A 26,751-nucleotide genomic window follows, 5' to 3' on the forward strand; every position below is an offset into this window, starting at 1 on the left:
TGATGTCACTTCCTGTTGACTGGTCTGGACTGCTCCACATTTCCTGAGTAACGAACACGCCTCCTCAAAGTCCTTCAGGACACACAGAGACAAAACAGATATAGATCAGTCAAAATTTACCCAGAATGCATCACAATTCTCTGTTACAGGTGAAGACCTACCTGTGAGGATCTGCCAGTGATGAAGATGAAGTCGTTGGAGAAGAGGTCCAGGAGGAACCTGAAGTAGCTATAGATGTCCTCTGGAGACACAGAGAGACATGGTGAGAGAGACAGACAGGAGGAACCTGGAGTAGCTATAGATGTCCTCTGGAGACACAGAGAGACATGGTGAGAGAGACAGACAGGAGGAACCTGGAGTAGCTGTAGATGTCCTCTGGAGACACAGAGAGACAGACAGAGACAGGAGGAACCTGGAGTAGCTATAGATGTCCTCTGGAGACACAGAGAGACATGGGGAGACAGACAGGAGGAACCTGGAGTAGCTGTAGATGTCCTCTGGAGACACAGAGAGACATGGTGAGACAGAGACAGACAGGAGGAACCTGGAGTAGCTATAGATGTCCTCTGGAGACAGAGAGAGACATGGTGAGACAGAGACAGACAGGAGGAACCTGGAGTAGCTGTAGATGTCCTCTGGAGACACAGAGAGACATGGTGAGAGAGACAGACAGGAGGAACCTGGAGTAGCTGTAGATGTCCTCTGGAGACACAGAGAGACATGGTGAGACAGAGACAGACAGGAGGAACCTGGAGTAGCTATAGATGTCCTCTGGAGACAGAGAGAGACATGGTGAGACAGAGACAGACAGGAGGAACCTGGAGTAGCTATAGATGTCCTCTGGAGACACAGAGAGACATGGTGAGAGAGACAGACAGGAGGAACCTGGAGTAGCTGTAGATGTCCTCTGGAGACACAGAGAGACATGGTGAGACAGAGACAGACAGGAGGAACCTGGAGTAGCTGTAGATGTCCTCTGGAGACACAGAGAGACATGGTGAGAGAGACAGAGACAGACAGGAGGAACCTGGAGTAGCTGTAGATGTCCTCTGGAGACACAGAGAGAGACATGGTGAGAGAGACAGACAGGAGGAACCTGGAGTAGCTGTAGATGTCCTCTGGAGACACAGAGAGACATGGTGAGACAGAGACAGACAGGAGGAACCTGGAGTAGCTGTAGATGTCCTCTGGAGACACAGAGAGACATGGTGAGACAGAGACAGGAGGAACCTGGAGTAGCTATAGATGTCCTCTGGAGACACAGAGAGACATGGTGAGAGAGACAGACAGGAGGAACCTGGAGTAGCTGTAGATGTCCTCTGGAGACACAGAGAGACATGGTGAGAGAGACAGACAGGAGGAACCTGGAGTAGCTGTAGATGTCCTCTGGAGACAGAGAGAGACATGGTGAGACAGAGACAGGAGGAACCTGGAGTAGCTATAGATGTCCTCTGGAGACACAGAGAGACATGGTGAGACAGACAGAGACAGGAGGAACCTGGAGTAGCTGTAGATGTCCTCTGGAGACACAGAGAGACATGGTGAGACAGAGACAGACAGGAGGAACCTGGAGTAGCTGTAGATGTCCTCTGGAGACACAGAGAGACATGGTGAGACAGAGACAGACAGGAGGAACCTGGAGTAGCTGTAGATGTCCTCTGGAGACACAGAGAGACATGGTGAGACAGACAGAGACAGGAGGAACCTGGAGTAGCTGTAGATGTCCTCTGGAGACAGAGAGAGACATGGTGAGACAGAGACAGACAGGAGGAACCTGGAGTAGCTGTAGATGTCCTCTGGAGACACAGAGAGACATGGTGAGAGAGACAGACAGGAGGAACCTGGAGTAGCTATAGATGTCCTCTGGAGACACAGAGAGACATGGTGAGACAAAGACAGACAGGAGGAACCTGGAGTAAGTATAGATGGAGAGACACGGAGACAGACAGGAACCAGATACAGATGGAGAGACAAGGAGACAGAGACAAGGAGACAGAGACAGACAGGAACCAGAACTAGCGACAGACAGACAGACAGACAGACAGGAGGAACCTGGAGTAAGTACAGATGGAGAGACAAGGAGACATGGTGAGACAGACAGACAGGAACCAGCTACAGATGGAGAGAGAAGGAGCCAGATGATCAGTGTGTGTAAACTCACCTCTCTGTGAGCTCTGTACTGTGTGTACGGCCAGAGCCAGCATGGCAGGACGTATGAACACATGCAGCGCCTGGTTCCTATAGGCCGCAACCATAAGGACCGGCCGCGCCCGCCTGACCACACCCTCCTCTGTTGTGAAAGGCTCAGCACCCACAGGCCCCTCCTCCTCCAGCAGTGTGACGCGGCCCTGGTGACAGCGAATCACAGAGCGGTGCAGGGCCATGCTGGATGACATCACCTGGTTTTCAGGTAGCTGCTCTATAGAGGACAGAGAAAGACGTGTCTTTTAGCGGCACTGCGTCGAGGACAGAGAAAGACGTGTCTTTTAGCGGCACTGCGTCGAGGACAGAGAGAGACGGCACTGCGTCGAGGACAGAGAGAGACGGCACTGCGTCGAGGACAGAGAGAGACGGCACTGCGTCGAGGACAGAGAGAGACGGCACTGCGTCGAGGACAGAGAGAGACGGCACTGCGTCGAGGACAGAGAGAGACGGCACTGCGTCGAGGACAGAGAGAGACGTCACTGCGTCGAGGACAGAGAGAGACGGCACTGCGTCGAGGACAGAGAGAGACGTCACTGCGTCGAGGACAGAGACAGACGACACTGCGTCGAGGACAGAGAAAGACGGCACTGCGTCGAGGACAGAGAGAGACGGCACTGCGTCGAGGACAGAGAGAGACGTCACTGCGTCGAGGACAGAGAGAGACGTCACTGCGTCGAGGACAGAGAGAGACGTCACTGCGTCGAGGACAGAGAGAGACGTCACTGCGTCGAGGACAGAGAGAGACGTCACTGCGTCGAGGACAGAGAGAGACGTCACTGCGTCGAGGACAGAGAGAGACGTCACTGCGTCGAGGACAGAGAGAGACGTCACTGCGTCGAGGACAGAGAGAGACGTCACTGCGTCGAGGACAGAGAGAGACGTCACTGCGTCGAGGACAGAGAGAGACGTCACTGCGTCGAGGACAGAGAGAGACGTCACTGCGTCGAGGACAGAGAGAGACGACACTGCGTCGAGGACAGAGAGAGACGTCACTGCGTCGAGGACAGAGAGAGACGTCACTGCTTCGAGGACAGAGAAAGACGTCACTGCATTGAGGACAATTCCAGGTGTGTGTGTGTCTTTTAGGTATGATAACAACATACGATTAAAAATGCAGATTTGTGTCTGTCCCATTTCTAAGTGTACCATACTGTAACATCTAGACTGGATCAGAGTAAAATACTGAATGTTCTGGGGCTGGTATCCACAAAGCCTCTCAGGGCAGGAACGCTGATCTCAGATCAGTTTAGCTTGTTAGATCATAATGAATAGGATTGTTGTAACCAGGTGGGGACCTGATCCTAGATCAGTTTAGCCTGTTAGATCATAATGAATAGGATTGTTGTAACCAGGTAACCTGATCCTAGATCAGCACTCCTTGGAACTGTGTTCCTGTATTCCTGAGACTCTATTGTCGAGTCTGATCAGTCTGTTGGAACAAGCTCACACTAAACCCCTCTAACTGGTGAACTGGACTTGATATATAAATCTGACCACAGACAGCAGCAGCAGTACCTGACCTTAGGTTTACTACTGTTTCAGAAACCATCTGTGTCTGTCTGTGGAATAATCAACAAACCAATGGCTGTACACCTACCAGCAATCAAATCAAATGTATTTATAAAGCCCTTTTTACATCAGCTGATATCTCCAAGTGCTGTACAGAAACCCAGCCTAAAACCCCAAACAGCAAGCAATGCAGGTGTAGAACCAATGGCTGTACACTTACCAGGCCAGTCCAGGTGGGCTCCGAAGCTGATCGCCAGCCCCTTGAGCCACAATGTCCTCTGGGTGAGCAGCTCCCAGGAGAGACCCTTCTCGTGTTCCTCTCCTGCTGGTGAAGCATCAAAAACAACAGCAGCTTTTGTTAATGAGAGTAAGGACTGCAGGGATTACAGCTCGTCCTGTTCCTCTCACTCCGCCATGTACCTGGGTCTGCGTCCTGATGGTCCTGGAGCACCAGGCAGGCCATGAGAGACCAGGGGCTGAGGATGGAGCTCTGCTCCTGGATACGTACCACCTGCTGGGCTAGCCAGCTCACACACTCCTGGGTCTCTACGCTGGGCCTCTGGGGAAGGTCTCTGAGGGACGAGACCGGGGGGGGACGAGAAAGATTCAGAAGAGATACAGTTGAAGTCGGAAGTTGACCTACACTTGGATTGGAGTCATTAAAACTCGTTTTTCAACCCCTCCTCATATTTCTTGTTAACAAACTATAGTTTTGGCAAGTCGGTTAGGACATCTACTTTGTGCATGACACAAGTCATTTTCCAACAATTGTTTACAGACAGATTATTTCACCAATAATTCAGTGTATCACAATTCCACTGGGTCAGAAGTCTACATACACTAAGTTGACTGTGCCTTTAAACAGCTTGGAAAATTCCAGAAAATGATGTCATGGCTTTAGAAGCTTCTGATAGGCTAATTGACATCATTTGAGTCAATCGGAGGTGTACCTGTGGATGTATTTTGAGGCCTACCTTCAAACTCAGTGCCTCTTTGCTTGACATCATGGGAAAATCAAAAGAAATTAGCCAAGACCTCAGAAAATAAATTGTAGACCTCCACAAGTCTGGTTCATCCTTGGGAGCAATTTCCAAACGCCTGAAGGTACCACGTTCATCAAACAATAGTACGCAAGTATAAACACCATGGGACCACACAGCCGTCATACCGCTCAGGAAGGAGACGCGTTCTGTCTCCTAGAGATGAAAGTACTTTGGTGCGAAAAGTGCAAATCAATCCCAGAACAACAGCAAAGGACCTTGTGAAGATGCTGGAGGAAACAGGTACAAAAGTATCTATATCCACAGTAAAACGAGTCCTATATCGACGACATAACCTGAAAGGCCGCTCAGCAAGGAAGAAGCCACTGCTCCAAAAGCTCCATAAAAAAGCCAGACTACGGTTTGCAACTGCACATGGGGAGAAAGATTGTACTTTTTGGAGAAATGTCCTCTTGTCTGATGAAACAAAAATAGAACTGTTTGGCCATAATGACGTCGTTATGTTTGGAGGAAAAAGGGGGACGCTTGCAACCCGAAGAACACCATCCCAACCGTGAAGCACGGGGGTGGCAGCATCATGTTGTGGGGGTGCTTTGCTGCAGGAGGGACTGGTGCACTTCACAAAATAGATGGCATCATGAGGGAGGACAATTATGTGGATATATTGAAGCAACATCTCAAGACATCAGTCAGGAAGTTAAAGCTTGGTCGCAAATGGGTCTTCCAAATGGACAATGACCCCAAGCATACTTCCAAAGTTGTGGCAAAATGGCTTAAGGACAACAAAGTCAAGGTATTGGAGCGGCCATCACAAAGCCCTGACCTCAATCCTATAGAACATATGTGGGCAGAACTGAAAAAGCATGTGTGAGCAAGGAGGCCTACAAACCTGACTCAGTTACACCAGCTCTGTCAGGAAGAATGGGCCAAAATCCATCCAACTTATTGTGGGAAGCTTGTGGAAGGCTACCCGAAACGTTTGACCCAAGTTAAACAATTTAAAGGCAATGCTACCGAATACGAATTGAGTGTATGTGAACTTCTGACCCACTGGGAATGTGATGAAAGAAATAAAAGCTGAAATAAATCACTCTACTATTATTCTGACATTTCACATTCTTCAAATAAAGTGGTGATCCTAACTGACTTTTTACTAGGATTAAATGTCAGGAATTGTGAAAAACTGAGTTTAAATGTATTTGGCTAAGGTGTATGTAAACTTCCGACTTCGACTGTACGAGCAGAAGGAAAGAGATGGCTGGTTTTGTTCTGAAGACCAAGGTATGCCTGAGATAAGACACACAGAGAGAACGCTGGCTGTGGTTGTATTCACAGCGGTCCACCCTCCCCTTAGTCAGCTGTCTGACTGACAGAGGGGGGGGGGGTAGAGAGGGAGGGGGGTAGAGGGAGAGCGCTGTCTGACTGAGGGGGGGGGGGGGGGTAGAGAGGGAGGGGGGTAGAGGGAGAGCGCTGTCTGACTGACAGAGGGGGGGGTAGAGAGGGAGGGGGGTAGAGGGAGAGCGCTGTCTGACTGACAGAGGGGGGGGTAGAGAGGGAGGGGGGTAGAGGGAGAGCGCTGTCTGACTGACAGAGGGGGGGGTAGAGAGGGAGGGGGGTAGAGGGAGAGCGCTGGCTGACTGACAGAGGGGGGGTAGAGAGGGAGGGGGGTAGAGGGAGAGCGCTGGCTGTGGTTGTGTACCTGGGCAGGAGGTTGTATTCACAGCGGTCCACCCTCCCCTTAGTCAGCTGTCTGACTGACAGAGGCATACCGAAGTACACGTGCATACTGCCATAGTCCTCCTCTAGTACCCTCCTAGCCTTCAATAGGCCCTGTGGGGGGTAGAGAGAGAGAGGGGGGGGTAGAGAGAGAACGAGAGTCAATAGGCGTGTGGCTGGGTGGTACCACTCTCAGTGAATACAGGGGTGTGGCTGGGTGGTACCACCTAGTCAATACAGGGGTGTGGCTGGGTCATACCATGGTGGTCTCTCTGGGCTTGGGGACCCCCAGTAGTTCATGTGCCAGTAGAGACTCCTCCAGGACCCTGTCATAGCTGATACTGATGGGGACCAGCGTGATGTCATACACCTCCCCTTTAAAGAACGGCTCCAGGACCATGTGCATCATACCTGCAGGGACAGACGGGTAACAGGACAGGTTAATGAGACAGATAGCCAGGTAACAAGACAGGTTAATTAGAGACAGACAGACAGGTAACAGGACAGGTTAATGAGACAGATAGCCAGGTAACAGGACAGGTTAATTAGAGACAGACAGACGGGTAACAGGACATGTTAAGGAGACAGAAAACCAGGTAACAAGACAGGTGAATTAGAGACAGACAGGTAACAGGACATGTTAATTAACCACAGACAGACAGGTAACATGACATGTTAATTAGCCACAGACAGACAGGTAACAGGACATGTTAATTAGCCAGCCGGACAGACAGACAGACAGGACGTGTTTGATAGCCAGACAGACAGACAGGTAACAGGACGTGTTTGATAGCCAGACAGACAGACAGGTAACAGGACATGTTAATTAGCCACAGACAGACAGGTAACAGGACATGTTAATTAGCCAGCCGGACAGACAGACAGGACGTGTTTGATAGCCAGACAGACAGACAGGTAACAGGACGTGTTTGATAGCCAGACAGACAGACAGGTAACAGGACGTGTTTGATAGCCAGACAGACAGACAGGTAACAGGACATGTTAATTAGCCAGCCGGACAGACAGACGAACAGGACGTGTTTGATAGCCAGACAGACAGACAGACGAACAGGACGTGTTTGATAGCCAGACAGACAGACAGACAGACGTGCGAGCACACACCCCCATTCACCTAACTTGGGTGTCAGGGACTTGAGAGTCCTGCTCCTCAGACCCTCCACAAAGAACTCCACAGGAGCATACCCTGTCTGAGGAGAGAGAAGACACTAGTTACAACTCTACAGGAGCATACCCTGTCTGAGGAGAGAGAGAAGACACTAGTTACAACTCTACAGGAGCATACCCTGTCTGAGGAGAGAGAGAAGACACTAGTTACAACTCTACAGGAGCATACCCTGTCTGAGGAGAGAGAGAAGACACTAGTTACAACTCTACAGGAGCATACCCTGTCTGAGGAGAGAGAGAGAGAAGACACTAGTTACAACTCTATAGGAGCATACCCTGTCTGAGGAGAGAGAGAGAAGACACTAGTTACAACTCTATAGGAGCATACCCTGTCTGAGGAGAGAGAGAAGACACTAGTTACAACTCTATAGGAGCATACCCTGTCTGAGGAGAGAGAGAAGACACTAGTTACAACTCTACAGGAGCATACCCTGTCTGAGGAGAGAGAGAAGACACTAGTTATAACTCTACAGGAGCATACCCTGTCTGAGGAGAGAGAAGACACTAGTTACAACTCTATAGGAGCATACCCTGTCTGAGGAGAGAGAGAAGACACTAGTTACAACTCTACAGGAGCATACCCTGTCTGAGGAGAGAGAGAAGACACTAGTTACAACTCTATAGGAGCATACCCTGTCTGAGGAGAGAGAGAGAAGACACTAGTTACAACTCTATAGGAGCATACCCTGTCTGAGGAGAGAGAGAAGACACTAGTTACAACTCTACAGGAGCATACCCTGTCTGAGGAGAGAGAGAAGACACTAGTTATAACTCTACAGGAGCATACCCTGTCTGAGGAGAGAGAAGACACTAGTTACAACTCTATAGGAGCATACCCTGTCTGAGGAGAGAGAGAAGACACTAGTTATAACTCTACAGGAGCATACCCTGTCTGAGGAGAGAGAGAAGACACTAGTTATAACTCTACAGGAGCATACCCTGTCTGAGGAGAGAGAGAGAAGACACTAGTTACAACTCTATAGGAGCATACCCTGTCTGAGGAGAGAGAGAAGACACTAGTTACAACTCTATAGGAGCATACCCTGTCTGAGGAGAGAGAGAAGACACTAGTTACAACTCTACAGGAGCATACCCTGTCTGAGGAGAGAGAGAAGACACTAGTTATAACTCTACAGGAGCATACCCTGTCTGAGGAGAGAGAAGACACTAGTTACAACTCTATAGGAGCATACCCTGTCTGAGGAGAGAGAGAAGACACTAGTTATAACTCTACAGGAGCATACCCTGTCTGAGGAGAGAGAGAAGACACTAGTTATAACTCTACAGGAGCATACCCTGTCTGAGGAGAGAGAAGACACTAGTTACAACTCTACAGGAGCATACCCTGTCTGAGGAGAGAGAGAAGACACTAGTTATAACTCTACAGGAGCATACCCTGTCTGAGGAGAGAGAGAGAAGACACTAGTTACAACTCTATAGGAGCATACCCTGTCTGAGGAGAGAGAGAAGACACTAGTTATAACTCTACAGGAGCATACCCTGTCTGAGGAGAGAGAGAAGACACTAGTTATAACTCTACAGGAGCATACCCTGTCTGAGGAGAGAGAAGACACTAGTTACAACTCTACAGGAGCATATCCTGTCTGAGGAGAGAGAGAAGCCACTAGTTACAACTCTATAGGAGCATACCCTGTCTGAGGAGAGAGAGAAGACACTAGTTACAACTCTATAGGAGCATACCCTGTCTGAGGAGAGAGAGAAGACACTAGTTACAACTCTATAGGAGCATACCCTGTCTGAGGAGAGAGAAGACACTAGTTACAACTCTACAGGAGCATATCCTGTCTGAGGAGAGAGAAGACACTAGTTACAACTCTACAGGAGCATACCCTGTCTGAGGAGAGAGAAGACACTAGTTACAACTCTACAGGAGCATATCCTGTCTGAGGAGAGAGAAGACACTAGTTACAACTCTACAGGAGCATACCCTGTCTGAGGAGAGAGAAGACACTAGTTACAACTCTACAGGAGCATATCCTGTCTGAGGAGAGAGAAGACACTAGTTACAACTCTATAGGAGCATACCCTGTCTGAGGAGAGAGAAGACACTAGTTACACAGCCCAGATGGAACAATCTTCCCTTACAGGCACAATATTCTCTATATTAGTGCACAACTTTTGACCAGGTCCCAGTGTACTCACTACTTTTAACAAAGACCCAGAGGGCTCTGGTCTAAAGTAGTGCACTATATAGGGAATAGGGTGCCATATGGCTCTGGTCAAAAGTAGTGCACTATATAGCTATTTGGGATACACACTAACACATAATATATACACTGACTAGACAAAACATTAGGAACACCTGTTCTTTCATGACAGACTGACCAGGTGAATCCAGGTGAAAGATATGATCCCTTATTGATGTCACTTGTTAAATCCACTTTAAATCATTATAGATGAAGGGGAGGAGACGGGTTAAAGAAGGATTTTTAAGCCTCGAGACAATTGAGACATGGATTGTGTATGTGAGCCATTTAGAGGTTGAACGGGGAAGACAAAATATTGTAGTGCCTTTGAACGGGGTATGGTAGTAGGTGCCAGGCGCACCGGTTTGTGTCGAGAACTGCAACGCTGCTGGGTTTTTCACGCTCAACAGTTCCCCGTGTGTATCAAGAATGGTCCACTACCCAAAGGACATTCAGACAACTTGACACAACTGTAGGAAGCATTGGAGTCCACATGGGACCAGCATCCCTGTGGAACGCTTTCAACACCTTGTAGAGTCCCATGTCCTGATAGGCTGTTCTGAAGGCAAAAATGGGGTATGACTCAATATTAGGATGTTCCTTATGTTTGGTATACTCAGTGTACATACAGTAGTGTAGCGTGTGTGGTAATATAAATATTTGTGTGGACACGTACCCTGACAATGGTTTTAACATACTCAGATAGGACAGCCCAGTACAACTTGTCAGACCCGATAGCCCTCCTGATGAAGAAAGCTCCAGAACGACGCAGGACCTCTCCCACCATCTTCATGTCCATCAGAGCTACAGACAGGGAGACAGACGGACAGACGGAGGGGAGGGGGAGACAGACGGACAGACGGAGGGGAGGGGAAGACACAGACAGACAGACGGAGGGGGAAGACAGACAGGCAGACGGAGGGGGAAGACAGACAGGCAGACGGAGGGGAAGACAGACAGACAGACGGAGGGGAAGACAGACAGACAGACGGAGGGGAAGACAGACAAACAGGTAAAGTTAGACATTTGTTATCTGAAGTGTGGCTTTATGGTCGTTCCAGTGTTTTTTTTTTTTTTTAAAGTCCACCAAAACACAGAACAGGATAAATCAATAGATACTTGCGGATTCCAGCAGCTATAACGGGGATGGGCAGGTCATAGGTGAACAGGATGTAGGACAGAACCAGGAAGTCCACATAACTCCTGTGATTGGGCATCAGGATCACTGGAGACTCCTGAATGGCCTGTTGGAGCTGGGGGCGGGACAGAAACATCACTGTGAACCAATACACTTTGAAAACAACAGATAATGGGTTTAAAATGACATAGGGATCGTTAACATTGAGAAGATATATATATATTTTTTTATCACTACACGAAAATATCTTTTGTATATTTATTTATCTGAAAATCACAGTGTAGTTACCACAGAACTACCGCTAAATTAATACCTAAAAACAACAGCGCTGGAACGGCAGGAGGAGGACGAGATCTTTACAATGACTTGCCACAGATAGTGTTCTGCATGTCTCCGTCGTTAACGGTTGGCAGAGAGAGACAGGGAACACGGGGGAGAGACCGAGAACACGGGGGAGAGACCGAGAACACGGGGGAGAGACCGAGAACACGGGGGAGAGACGAGACCGAGAACACGGGGGAGAGACGAGACCGAGAACACGGGGGAGAGACGAGACCGAGAACACGGGGGAGAGACGAGACCGAGAACACGGGGGAGAGACGAGACCGGGAACACGGGGGAGAGACAGGGAACACGGGGGAGAGACAGGGAACACGGGGGAGAGACAGGGAACACGGGGGAGAGACAGGGAACACGGGGGAGAGACAGGGAACACGGGGGAGAGACAGGGAACAGACAGCAAGGAAGTCCAGTATCGTAACACTTTAAGAAGTTAAACGACAAGGTGATGAAATGCTAATAACTCTGCCAGGTGGAATCGAGCTACAGCGGCAGTACAGGGGAAAAATGTACAACGATGGCTCTGCAAGTACAAAGCACGAGCTCTCAAACACCACACGGGGCGTTAAAAACAGATTGTCGGGCGTCGACGCACACGCTGTCATACGTCACTGCAACGAGCCATCACAATGATGAGAAGGGGGACATTTAGTACGTATCAACCACAGAGAACACGGGGGAGAGACCGAGAACACGGGGGAGAGACAGAGAACACGGGGGAGAGACAGAGAACACGGGGGAGAGACAGAGAACACGGGGGAGAGACAGAGAACACGGGGGAGAGACGAGACCGAGAACACGGGGGAGAGACCGAGAACACGGGGGAGAGACCGAGAACACGGGGGAGAGACAGAGAACACGGGGGAGAGACAGAGAACACGGGGGAGAGACAGAGAACACGGGGGAGAGACAGAGAACACGGGGGAGAGACAGAGAACACGGGGGAGAGACAGAGAACACGGGGGAGAGACGAGACCGAGAACACGGGGGAGAGACCGAGAACACAGATCGAAGTAGTATTATAGTATTATTATAATAGCAGTATTCTAGTAGAAGTATTATTTTTGTATTATAATAGTAGTTATATATAGCAGTATTCTAGTAGTAGTATTCTACTTGTATTATAACAGTAGTATTATTCTAGTAGCAGCATTTTAATAGTAGTATTCTATTTGTATTATACCAGCAGTATTCTAGTAGCAGTATTCTAGTAATAGTATTATAATAGCAGTATTCTACTTGCATTATAACAGTAGTATTATTCTAGTAGTAGCATTTTAATAGTAGTATTCTATTTGTATTATACCAGCAGTATTCTAGTAGTAGTATTCTAGTAATAGTATTATAATAGCAGTATTCTACTTGCATTATAACAGTAGTATTATTCTAGTAGTAGCATTTTAATAGTAGTATTCTATTTGTATTATACCAGCAGTATTCTAGTAGTAGTATTCTAGTAATAGTATTATAATAGCAGTATTCTACTTGCATTATAACAGTAGTATTATTCTAGTAGTAGCATTTTAATAGTAGTATTCTATTTGTATTAAAATAGTGGTATTAATCTAATGGTATTACACTATTAGTATTCTAGTAGTAGTATTATATAGCAGTATTCTATTTTCTATTATAATAGTAGTATAGCAGTATTCTAGTAGCAGTATTCTATTTGGATAATAATAGTAGTATTCTATTATTTATTATAATAGCAGCATTCTAGTAGTAGTATTCTATTATAATAGTAGTATTTTAGTAGTTGTATTCTAGTAGTAGTATTATATAGCAGTATTCTAGTAGTAGTATTATAATAGCAGTATTTTAGTAGTATTCTACCAGCAGTATTCTAGTAATAGTATTATAATAGCAGTATTCTATATGTATTATAGTAGTAGTATTCTTTTAGTAGTAAAATCCTATTTGTATTATAATAGCAGTATTCTAGTAGTAGTAGAACTCTAGTAGTATTCTATTTGTATTATAATAGTAGTAGTATTATAGTAGTAGTAGTAGTAGTAGTAGTCTAGTAGCAGTATTCTATTTTCTATTATAATAGTAGTATTCTAGTAGCATTCTAGTAGTAGTAGTATTCTATTTATTATAACATTTGTATTCTATTTGTATTATAATAGTAGTAGTATTATAGTAGTAGTAGTAGTAGTAGTAGTCTAGTAGCAGTATTCTATTTTCTATTATAATAGTAGTATTCTAGTAGCATTCTAGTAGTAGTAGTATTCTATTTATTATAACATTTGTATTCTATTTGTATTATAATAGTAGTATTCTAGTAGTAGTAGCAGTATTCTAGTCGTAGAATTCTATTTGTATTACAATATTATTCTAGTAGCAGTAGTAGTATTATAATAGTAGTAGCATTCTATTTGTATTAAAATTGTAGTATTCTTGTAGTAGAATTATAATAGTAGTATTATATTTGTATTATAATAGTAGTATTATAATAGTAGTATTCTATTTGTATAATAGTAGTATTCTATTTGTATAATAATAGTAGTATTCTATTTGTATAATAATAGTAGTATTCTATTTGTATTATAATAGTAGTATTCTATTTGTATTATAATAGTAGTATTCTTGTAGTAGAATTATAATAGTAGTATTATATTTGTATTATAATAGTAGTATTATAATAGTAGTATTCTATTTGTATAATAGTAGTATTCTATTTGTATAATAATAGTAGTATTCTATTTGTATAATAATAGTAGTATTCTATTTGTATAATAATAGTAGTATTCTATTTGTATAATAATAGTAGTATTCTATTTGTATAATAATAGTAGTATTCTATTTGTATAATAATAGTAGTATTCTATTTGTATTATAATAGTAGTATTCTATTTGTATTATAATAGTAGTATTCTATTTGTATTATAATAGTAGTATTCTATTTGTATTATAATAGTAGTATTCTATTTGTATTATAATAGTAGTATTCTATTTGTATTATAATAGTAGTATTCTATTTGTATTATAATAGTAGTATTCTATTTGTATTATAATAGTAGTATTCTATTTGTATTATAATAGTAGTATTCTATTTGTATTATAATAGTAGTATTCTATTTGTATTATAATAGTAGTATTCTATTTGTATTATAATAGTAGTATTCTATTTGTATTATAATAGTAGTATTCTATTTGTATTATAATAGTAGTATTCTATTTGTATTATAATAGTAGTATTCTATTTGTATTATAATAGTAGTATTCTAGTAGTATTCTAGTAGTATTCTGACCCTGTTGAGTCCTTCCTGGTTGATGTTGATGTGGCTGAAGAGCCTCTTGAAGACTTTACTGAGGGTGAACCCCAGCAGTCTGATGAATCCCAGCTGGAGGTTCTGAGACATCTCCTCCAGTATCCCCGACGCCTCCTCTCTCACCAGATCCACACTCTCACCAGTCTCCATGGCCACCTGCACAGAGAGTTCAGGGGTCAAGGGACAGAGAGTTAGAGGTCGAGTTCCTGCAACTACATTGGTTGCGTCAAGATTAGACTACTGCAATGCTCGAATCTCCCGCCAACCAGATAAGACACAAAATAAACTTCTGCTAGTGCTAAATACTGCTGAAAGATTCTTGTCTCGAACCAAAACATTTGATCATATTACTCCAGTGCTAGCCTCTCTACACTGGCTTCATGTTAAGGCTAGGGCTGATTTCAAGGTTTTACTGCTAACCTACAAAGCATTACATGGTCTTGCTCCAACCTATCTCTCTTATTGTCCCTAGAATAAGGTAAAGTACTTTATGATAAGCTGTAGACCACACTATCTACCAAGAGAGTTCTCATCTGTATTATTCGTTGCCGTCTATTTACCACCACAGAACAAAGCTGGCACTAAGACCGCTCTCAACCAACTCTATACGGCCATAAGCAAAGAAGAAAATGCTCATACAAAACGGGCTCTCCTATTGGACGGGGACTTTAATGCAGGCAAACAAATGTGCAACTAGGGAAAAAATAAATAAATCCGAGACCACCTTTACTCCACACACAGAGATGCATACAAAGCTCTCCCCCGCCCTCCATTTGGCAAATCTGACCATAATTCTATCCTCCTGATTCCTGCTTACAAGCAAAAACTAAAGCAGGAAGTACCAGTGACTCGCTAAATACAGAAGTGGTCAGATGACACGGATGCTACACTACAGGACAGTTTTGCTAGTACAGACTGGAATATGTTCCGGGATTCATCCAACGGCATTGAGGAATACACCACCTCAGTCATCGGCTTCATCAATAAGTGTATCGATAACATCGACCTCACAGTGACTGTACGTACATATCCCAACCAGAAGCAATGGATTACAGGAAACATCCGCATCGAGCTAAAGGCTAGAGCTGCCGCTTTCAAGGAGCGGGAGACTAATCCGGACGCTTATAAGATATTCCTCTATGTCCTCAGACGAACCATCAAACAAGCAAAGTGTCAATACAGGATTAAGATTGAATGCTACTACACCGGCTCTGACACTCGTCGGATGTGGCAGGGCTTGAAAACTATTACGAACTACAAAAGGAAACCCAGACGCAAGCTGCCAAGTGACGCAAGCCTATCAGACTAGCCAAACACCTTTTATGCTCGCGTCGAGGCAAGCAACACTGAAGCATGCACAAGAGCACCAGCTGTTCAGGATGACTGTGTGAGAACACTCTCGGTAGCCGATGTGAACAAAACCTGTAAACAGGTTATCATTCACAAAGCCGCGGGGCCAGACAGATTACCAGGATGTGTCCTCAAAGCATGCGCGGACCAACTGTCAAGTGTCTTCACTGACATTTTCAACCTGTCCCTGACCGAGTCTGTAATACCTACATGTTTCAAGCAGACCACCATAGTCCCTGTGCCCAAGGAAGCGAAGGTAACCTGCCTAAATGATTACCGCCCCGTGGAACTCTCGTTGGTAGCCATGAAGTGCTTTGAAAGGCTGGTCAGGGCTCACCAACAGCATCCTCCCGGACACTCCAGACCCACTCCAATTCACATACCGCACCAACAGATCCACAGATGATGCAATCTCTATTGCACTCCACACTGCCCTTTCTCACCTGGACAAAAGAAACACATGTGAGAATGCTGTTCAATGACTACAGCTCAGCGTTCAACACCATAGTACCCACGAAGCTCATCACTAAGCTAAGGACTCTGGTACTAAACACCTCCCTCTGCAACTGGATCCTGGACTTTGTGACGGGCCGCCCCCAGGTGGTAAGAGAAGGTGACAACACATCCGCCACGCTGATCCTGAACACTGGGGCCCCTCAGGGGTGTGTTCTTAGTCCCCCTCCTGTACTCCCTGTTCACCCATGACTGCGTGGCCAAACACAACTCCATCATTAAGTTTGCTGACGACACAACAGTGGTAGGCCTGATCACCGACAACGATGAGACAGCCTATAGGGAGGAGGTCAGAGAACTGACAGTGTGGTGCCAGGACAACAACCTCTCCCTCAACGTGAGCAAGACAAAGGAGCTGATTGTGGACTACAGGAAAAGGCGGGCCGAACAGGCCCCCATTAACATCGACGGGGCTGTAGTGGAGCGGGTCGAGAGTTTCAAGTTCCTTGATGTCCACATCACCAACGAACTATCATGTTCCATACACACCAAGTCAGTCGTGAAGGGGATACAACAAAACCTTTTCCCCCTCAGGAGACTGAAAACATTTGGCATTGGTCCCCAGATCATCAAAAGGTTCTACAGCTGCACTATCGAGAGCATCCTGACCGGTTGCATCACCGCCTGGTATGGCCACTGCTCTGCATCTGACCAGAGGGTAGTGTGAACGGCCCAGGACATCACTGGGGCCAAGCTTCCTGCCATCCAGGAACTATATAATAGGCGGTGTCAGAGGAAAGCCCATAAAATTGTCAGAGACTCCAGTCACCCAAGTTATAGACTGTTGTTCTCTCTCTACCGCACGGCAAGCGGTACCGGAGAACCAAGTCTAGGACCAAAAGGCTCCTCAACAGCTTCTACCCCCAACCCATAAGACTGCAGAACAATTCATAAAATCACCACTGGACAATTTACATTGACCCCCCCCACTCCCTTTTACACTGCTGCTACTCACTGTTTATTATCTATGCATAGTCACCACCCCCACCTACATGTACAAATGACCTCAACTAACCTATACCCTGCACACTGACTCGGTACCGGTACCCCCTGTATATAGCCTCCACATCGACTCGGTACCGGTACCCCCTGTATATAGCCTCCACATCGACTCGGTACCGGTACCCCCTGTATATAGCCTCCACATCGACTCGGTACCGGTACCCCCTGTATATAGCCTCCACATCGACTCGGTACCGGTACCCCCTGTATATAGCCTCCACATCGACTCGGTACCGGTACCCCCTGTATATAGCCTCCACATCGACTCGGTACCGGTACCCCCTGTATATAGCCTCCACATCGACTCGGTACCGGTACCCCCTGTATATAGCCTCCACATCGACTCGGTACCGGTACCCCCTGTATATAGCCTCCACATCGACTCGGTACCGGTACCCCCTGTATATAGCCTCCACATCGACTCGGTACCGGTACCCCCTGTATATAGCCTCCACATCGACTCGGTACCGGTACCCCCTGTATATAGCCTCCACATCGACTTTGTACCGGTACCCCCTGTATATAGCCTCCACATTGACTCTGTACCGGTACCCCCTGTATATAGCCTCCACATTGACTCTGTACCGGTACCCCCTGTATATAGTCTCGTTATTGTGTTACTTCTATTTTAGTCTACTTGGTAAATATTTTCTTCTTCTTGAACTGAACTGTTGGTTAAAGGCTTGTAAGAAAGCATTTCACGGTCAAGTCTATACTTGTTGTATTCAGCGCATGTGACAAATAAAGTTTAGTTTGATTGGCTATATTATATGGTGTGGTTAGCTGATAAACCCCCTATCGAGCCATTGTAAGGCCTTGCATGCGTCTGCAATGTGGTCGGGCAGGAACTGGACTAATGTTCTGTGACGGGTTGACCCTGTTGAGTGTACATCAGGGAAAGTTCAGGGTAATATGTGATATCCCTCTCTCACCCACTCACTCACTGTACCTCCTTGGTGACGTATCGTAGGTACTGTGATTCCAGAACCTTCCTGTTGAGGGCGCCAGCGGAGAGAGGAGGGGTTCCCCTGTAGGGGGAGGGGGTAAAGGTTCGGAGGGCATGGCCTAGGTCACTGCTCCGCCTCCTCTCCTCCAGGATGTCCATGAACTCATCCTCCTGCCTGTAGCCAGAGGGATCTTCACACTGCAACAAGGAAACACGATTCAAAATGGTGGAAATGTAATATATTGCCTGTGTTGATTTGAAACCAGGATTACAACCGGATGAACACGTTGTTCAGGAAAACATCAGCCTGGGAAAGAAAACTCCAGCACAGATCCAGAGACTGTCAACACCTCTCCTTGTTGTACATATTCAATTCTGTCAATCCGAATTTCATTCACATGGTTATATTCCATTTTGTGCAACTATGTATAGCTCTGGGTCTAGCTCTAGGTCTAGCTCTAGGTCTAGCTCTAGGTATAGCTCTAGCTCTAGGTATAGCTCTAGCTCTAGACATAGCTCTAGGTATAGCTCTAGCTCTAGGTATAGCTCTAGCTCTAGGTATAGCTCTAGCTCTAGCTCTAGACATAGCTCTAGGTCTAGCTCTAGCTCTAGGTCTAGCTCTAGCTCTAGGTCTAGGTCTAGCTCTAGGTCTAGGTATAGGTCTAGCTCTAGGTATAGCTCTAGGTATAGGTCTAGCTCTAGGTATAGGTATAGCTCTAGCTCCAGGTATAGCTCTAGGTATAGCTCTAGCTCTAGACATAGCTCTAGGTCTAGCTCTAGGTATAGCTCTAGCTCTAGACATAGCTCTAGGTCTAGGTCTAGGTCTAGGTCTAGCTCTAGGTATAGGTCTAGCTCTAGGTATAGCTCTAGCTCCAGGTATAGCTCTAGGTATAGCTCTAGGTATAGGTATAGCTCCAGGTATAGCTCTAGCTCCAGGTATAGCTCTAGGTATAGGTATAGCTCTAGCTCTAGGTCTAGGTCTAGCTCTAGGTCTAGCTCTAGGTATAGCTCTAGCTCTAGGTATAGCTCTAGCTCCAGGTATAGCTCTAGGTATAGCTCTAGGTATAGCTCTAGGTATAGGTATAGCTCTAGGTATAGGTATAGCTCCAGGTATAGCTCTAGCTCCAGGTATAGCTCTAGGTATAGGTATAGCTCTAGGTATAGGTATAGCTCTAGGTATAGGTCTAGCTCTAGGTCTAGCTCTAGGTATAGGTCTAGCTCCAGGTCTAGCTCTAGGTCTAGCTCTAGGTCTAGCTCTAGGTCTAGCTCTAGGTCTAGCTCTAGGTCTAGCTCTAGGTCTAGCTCTAGGTATAGGTATAGCTCTAGGTATAGCTCTAGGTATAGGTATAGCTCTAGGTATAGCTCTAGCTCCAGCTCTAGCTCCAGGTCTGGCTCCAGGTCTGGCTCCAGGTCTGGCTCCAGGTCTGGCTCCAGGTCTAGGTATGGCTCTAGGTCTAGGTATGGCTCTAGGTCTAGGTATGGCTCTAGGTCTAGGTATGGCTCTAGGTCTAGCTCTAGGGATACGTATAGCTCTAGCTCCAGGTATAGCTCTAGCTCTAGGTATAGCTCTAGCTCTAGCTCTAGGTATAGCTCTAGGTATGGCTCTAGGTCTGGCTCTAGGTCTGGCTCTAGGTCTAGGTCTAGCTCTAGGTCTAGCTCTAGGTCTAGCTCTAGGTATAGGTCTAGCTCTAGGTCTAGGTCTAGCTCTAGGTATAGGTAAAGCTCTAGGTCTACCTCTAGGTATAGGTATAGGTCTAGCTCTAGGTCTAGCTCTAGGTATGGCTCTAGGTATGGCTCTAGGTCTAGGTCTAGGTCTAGCTCTAGGTCTAGGTCTAGGTCTAGCTCTAGGTATAGGTATAGGTCTAGCTCTTGGTATAGGTATAGGTCTACCTCTAGGTCTACCTCTAGGTCTAGCTCTACCTCTAGCTCTACCTCTAGGTCTAGCTCTAGGTATGGCTCTAGGTCTGGCTCTAGGTCTAGCTCTAGGTCTAGCTCTAGGTCTAGCTCTAGGTCTAGCTCTAGGTCTAGCTCTAGGTCTAGCTCTAGGTCTAGCTCTTGGTATAGGTATAGGTCTAGCTCTTGGTATAGCTCTAGCTCTGGCTCTAGGTCTGGCTCTAGGTCTGGCTCTAGGTCTACCTCTAGGTCTACCTCTAGGTCTACCTCTAGGTCTAGCTCTACCTCTAGGTCTAGCTCTACCTCTAGGTCTAGCTCTACCTCTAGGTCTAGCTCTAGGTCTAGCTCTAGCTCTAGCTCTAGCTCTAGCTCTAGGTACAGCTCTAGCTCTAGGTACAGCTCTAGCTCTAGGTACAGCTCTAGCTCTAGGCATAGCTCTAGGCATAGCTCTAGGCTATAGCTCTAGGCATAGCTCTAGGCATAGCTCTAGCTCTAGGCATAGCTCTAGCTCTAGGCATAGCTCTAGCTCTAGGTATATATCTAGCTCTAGCTCTAGGTATAGCTCTAGGTATAGCTCTAGGTATAGCTCTAGCTCTAGGTATAGCTCTAGGTATAGCTCTAGGTATAGCTCTAGGTATAGCTCTAGGTATAGCTCTAGGTCTGGCTCTAGGTATGGCTCTAGGTATGGCTCTAGGTATGGCTCTAGGTATGGCTCTAGGTCTAGGTATGGCTCTAGGTCTAGGTATGGCTCTAGGTCTAGGTATAGCTCTAGGTCTAGGTATAGCTCTAGGTCTAGGTATAGCTCTAGCTCTAGGTATAGCTCTAGCTCTAGGTATAGCTCTAGCTCTAGCTCTAGGTCTTAGCTCTAGGTCTAGCTCTAGGTCTAGCTCTAGCTCTAGGTATAGCTCTAGCTCTAGGTATAGCTCTAGCTCTAGGTATAGCTCTAGCTCTAGGTATAGCTCTAGCTCTAGGTATAGCTCTAGGTATAGGTATAGCTCTAGGTATAGGTATAGCTCTAGGTATAGGTATAGCTCTAGGTATAGGTATAGCTCTAGGTATAGGTATAGCTCTAGGTATAGCTCCAGGTATAGCTCTAGCTCCAGGTATAGCTCTAGGTATAGGTATAGCTCTAGCTCTAGGTATAGCTCTAGGTATAGGTATAGCTCTAGCTCCAGGTATAGCTCTAGCTCTAGGTCTAGCTCTAGGTCTAGCTCTAGGCATAGCTCTAGGTATAGCTCTAGGTATAGCTCTACGTATAGGTCTAGCTCCAGGTCTAGCTCTAGGTCTAGCTCTAGGTCTAGCTCTAGGTATAGCTCTAGGTATAGCTCTAGGTATAGGTCTGGCTCCAGGTCTGGCTCCAGGTCTGGCTCCAGGTCTGGCTCCAGGTATGGCTCCAGGTATGGCTCCAGGTATGGCTCTAGGTATGGCTCTAGGTCTGGCTCTAGGTCTAGGTCTAGGTCTACCTCTAGGTCTAGCTCTACCTCTAGGTCTAGCTCTACCTCTAGGTCTAGCTCTACCTCTAGGTCTAGCTCTACCTCTAGGTCTAGGTACAGCTCTAGGTCTAGGTACAGCTCTAGCTCTAGGTACAGCTCTAGCTCTAGGTACAGCTCTAGGTATAGGTCTAGCTCTAGCTCTAGGTCTAGCTCTAGGTATAGCTCTAGGTATAGGTCTAGCTCTAGGTATAGGTCTAGGTCTAGGTATAGGTCTAGGTCTAGCTCTAGGTATAGCTCTAGGTATAGCTCTAGGTATAGCTCTAGGTATAGGTCTAGGTATAGGTATAGCTCTAGGTCTAGGTATAGGTATAGGTCTAGCTCTAGGTATAGGTCTAGCTCTAGCTATAGGTATAGCTCTAGCTATAGGTATAGCTCGGTAGTTATTGGGTAGTTCTTTAAAAACAAGTGAAATCGCAAAAAAGGTGTTTGGACCCTTCCATAACATGTCATTTTCATTAAAAAAATTATAATAATAAAAAAAAAAAAAAAAAAAAGTGATTTGGTTTTAAGAAATCAAACGTCTCCTTTAAGGTCGCTACATTCTTCAAATACTAATCATTAGTTCAAAAGGAAGGATTTCCTAAGTGTTTGAACGGGGCCACAGCTGCCTAGTCGACCTGATAGCGAGCCGGCCTTGGACTGTGGACATTGAACACTCCGTGGCAACAACAAAGAGGCTAGCCTAAACAGGCTTTAACAACCAATAGGCTAGCCTAAACAGGCTTTATTTAACAACCAATAGGCTAGCCTAAACAGGCTTTATTTAACAACCAAGAGGCTAGCCTAAACAAGCTTTAACAACCAATAGGCTAGCCTAAACAAGCTTTAACAACCAATAGGCTAGCCTAAACAGGCTTTATTTAACAACCAATAGGCTAGCCTAAACAGGCTTTATTTAACAACCAATAGGCTAGCCTAAACAGGCTCTATTTAACAACCAATAGGCTAGCCCAAACAGGCTTTATTTAACAACCAATAGGCTAGCCTAAACAGGCTTTAACAACCAATAGGCTAGCCTAAACAAGCTTTAACAACCAATAGGCTAGCCTAAACAGGCTTTAACAACCAATAGGCTAGCCTAAACAGGCTTTATTTAACAACCAATAGGCTAGCCTAAACAGGCTTTATTTAACAACCAATAGGCTAGCCTAAACAGGCTTTATTTAACAACCAAGGCTAGCCTAGACAAGCTTTAACAACCAATAGGCTAGCCTAAACAAGCTTTAACAACCAATAGGCTAGCCTAAACAGGCTTTAACAACCAATAGGCTAGCCTAAACAGGCTTTATTTAACAACCAATAGGCTAGCCTAAACAAGCTTTAACAACCAATAGGCTAGCCTAAACAGGCTTTATTTAACAACCAATAGGCTAGCCTAAACAGGCTTTATTTAACAACCAATAGGCTAGCCTAGACAAGCTTTAACAACCAATAGGCTAGCCTAAACAGGCTTTAACAACCAATAGGCTAGCCTAAACAGGCTTTATTTAACAACCAATAGGCTAGCCTAAACAAGCTTTAACAACCAATAGGCTAGCCTAAACAGGCTTTATTTAACAACCAATAGGCTAGCCTAAACAAGCTTTAACAACCAATAGGCTAGCCTAAACAAGCTTTAACAACCAATAGGCTAGCCTAAACAGGCTTTAACAACCAATAGGCTAGCCTAAACAGGCTTTAACAACCAATAGGCTAGCCTAAACAGGCTTTAATTAACAACCAATAGGCTAGCCTAAACAGGCTTTATTTAACAACCAATAGGCTAGCCTAAACAGGCTTTATTTAACAACCAATAGGCTAGCCTAAACAGGCTTTAACAACCAATAGGCTAGCCTAAACAGGCTTTAACAACCAATAGGCTAGCCTAAACAGGCTTTATTTAACAACCAATAGGCTAGCCTAAACAAGCTTTAACAACCAATAGGTGGTGAGCACAAGCCCAATAACGTGAAGTTGATCGATCCCTATTGAGGGAGGAGATAATTTAAAAAAAATATATGACAGTAAAATATTATTTTCCATGACTATAACGTTTGTTGGCACCTTCAATTATTGCATACCCCTGGTGATGAAGGTCCCATACATACCCCTGGTGATGAAGGTCCCATACATACCCCTGGTGATGAAGGTCCCATACATACCCCTGGTGATGAAGGTCCCATACATACCCCTGGTGATGAAGGTCCCATACATACCCCTGGTGATGAAGGTCCCATACATACCCCTGGTGATGAAGGTCCCATACATACCCCTGGTGATGAAGGTCCCATACATACCCTGGTGATGAAGGTCCCATACATACCCCTGGTGATGAAGGTCCCATACATACCCCTGGTGATGAAGGTCCCATACATACCCCTGGTGATGAAGGTCCCATACATACCCCTGGTGATGAAGGTCCCATACATACCCCTGGTGATGAAGGTCCCATACATACCCCTGGTGATGAAGGTCCCATACATACCCCTGGTGATGAAGGTCCCATACATACCCCTGGTGATGAAGGTCCCATACATACCCCTGGTGATGAAGGTCCCATACATACCCCTGGTGATGAAGGTCCCATACATACCCCTGGTGATGAAGGTCCCATACATACCCCTGGTGATGAAGGTCCCATACATACCCCTGGTGATGAAGGCCCCATACATACCCCTGGTGATGAAGGTCCCATACATACCCCTGGTGATGAAGGTCCCATACATACCCCTGGTGATGAAGGTCCCATACATACCCCTGGTGATGAAGGTCCCATACATACCCCTGGTGATGAAGGTCCCATACATACCCCTGGTGATGAAGGTCCCATACATACCCCTGGTGATGAAGGCTGACATTGCCAATATACCACGGCTAAGGGCTGTGTCCAGGTGTACTCCACGTCGTGCATAAGAACAGCCCTTAGCCGTGGTATATTGGCCATATACCACACCCCCTCGGGCATTATTGCTTCATTATGATCATACATATGGCATAGCCTACACATATAGGATACCTTTCAATACAATATTAAAATAAAATAAACTGTTGTACAATGTGTTCTGAATAAGAGTTTGATTTCTAAACCAGATGAGTTCTCCAATAGCAGCTGATCAATACCACGGTGGTCATGGATAATGTATTGGACTATAAGGTATAGAGAATGATGAACCAATACCATAGTGGTCATGGATAATGTATTGGACTATAAGGTATAGAGAATGATGAACCAATACCACGGTGGTCATGGATAATGTATTGGACTATAAGGTATAGAGAATGATGAACCAATACCACAGTGGTCATGGATAATGTATTGGACTATAAGGTATAGAGAATGATGAACCAATACCACGGTGGTCATGGATAATGTATTGGACTATAAGGTATAGAGAATGATGAACCAATACCATAGTGGTCATGGATAATGTATTGGACTATAAGGTATAGAGAATGATGAACCAATACCATAGTGGTCATGGATAATGTATTGGACTATAAGGTATAGAGAATGATGAACCAATACCATAGTGGTCATGGATAATGTATTGGACTATAAGGTATAGAGAATGATGAACCAATACCACGGTGGTCATGGATAATGTATTGGACTATAAGGTATAGAGAATGATGAACCAATACCATAGTGGTCATGGATAATGTATTGGACTATAAGGTATAGAGAATGATGAACCAATACCATAGTGGTCATGTATAATGTATTGGACTATAAGGTATAGAGAATGATGAACCAATACCATAGTGGTCATGGATAATGTATTGGACTATAAGGTATAGAGAATGATGAACCAATACCATAGTGGTCATGGATAATGTATTGGACTATAAGGTATAGAGAATGATGAACCAATACCACGGTGGTCATGTATAATGTATTGGACTATAAGGTATAGAGAATGATGAACCAATACCACAGTGGTCATGGATAATGTATTGGACTATAAGGTATAGAGAATGATGAACCAATACCATAGTGGTCATGGATAATGTATTGGACTATAAGGTATAGAGAATGATGAACCAATACCACAGTGGTCATGGATAATGTATTGGACTATAAGGTATAGAGAATGATGAACCAATACCATAGTGGTCATGGATAATGTATTGGACTATAAGGTATAGAGAATGATGAACCAATACCACAGTGGTCATGGATAATGTATTGGACTATAAGGTATAGAGAATGATGAACCAATACCATAGTGGTCATGTATAATGTATTGGACTATAAGGTATAGAGAATGATGAACCAATACCATAGTGGTCATGGATAATGTATTGGACTATAAGGTATAGAGAATGATGAACCAATACCATAGTGGTCATGGATAATGTATTGGACTATAAGGTATAGTTGGGACAGGCGGGGGGGGGACTTGGGAACCAATACCATAGTGGTCATGGATAATGTATTGGACTATAAGGTATAGAGAATGATGAACCAATACCATAGTGGTCATGGATAATGTATTGGACTATAAGGTATAGAGAATGATGAACCAATACCATAGTGGTCATGGATAATGTATTGGACTATAAGGTATAGAGAATGATGAACCAATACCATAGTGGTCATGGATAATGTATTGGACTATAAGGTATAGAGAATGATGAACCAATACCATAGTGGTCATGGATAATGTATTGGACTATAAGGTATAGAGAATGATGAACCAATACCACGGTGGTCATGTATAATGTTGGATGACTTGATCTATGAAATATGAAAAATAAATAGTTTAATAAAACTATAATTGTGGCAATAACATTTAATAAAAGCCATTATTCCAAATCAAAAATGGATGATCGTAATAGCTAGACTAAGATTAGACTGCACTATATTTATTATTAAAGTCACTCTATTTTTATTTTGTTTTACCTCTTCAGTGGCCACAATCTCAGTGGTGAGATCACTGTATGTCCTCCGGTGTAGGGCAGGGACTTGGGACAGGCAGGGGGGGGGGAGACTTGGGACA

General features: G+C 45.1%; 1 protein-coding gene across 1 annotated transcript; it reads right to left on the reverse strand.

Moving 5' to 3' along the window:
- Nucleotides 1-3: 3 nt before the first annotated feature.
- si:ch73-21k16.5 (dihydroxyacetone phosphate acyltransferase) lies at nucleotides 4-26,751 on the reverse strand (the record flags this gene model as incomplete). Its single annotated transcript, XM_038984682.1, has 13 exons — nucleotides 26,655-26,751; nucleotides 18,390-18,584; nucleotides 14,555-14,731; nucleotides 10,947-11,076; nucleotides 10,500-10,627; nucleotides 7,564-7,639; nucleotides 6,691-6,842; nucleotides 6,415-6,545; nucleotides 4,135-4,286; nucleotides 3,935-4,039; nucleotides 2,162-2,419; nucleotides 162-241; nucleotides 4-72 (listed from the first exon to the last, which is right to left on the reverse strand). Coding segments are annotated over exons 2-13 (1,614 nt in total), but the record flags the coding sequence as incomplete, so codon positions are not given.

This window comes from Salvelinus namaycush, unplaced genomic scaffold, assembly GCF_016432855.1.
Source record: "Salvelinus namaycush isolate Seneca unplaced genomic scaffold, SaNama_1.0 Scaffold2585, whole genome shotgun sequence".
In the NCBI taxonomy this organism is placed as follows: domain Eukaryota; kingdom Metazoa; phylum Chordata; class Actinopteri; order Salmoniformes; family Salmonidae; genus Salvelinus; species Salvelinus namaycush.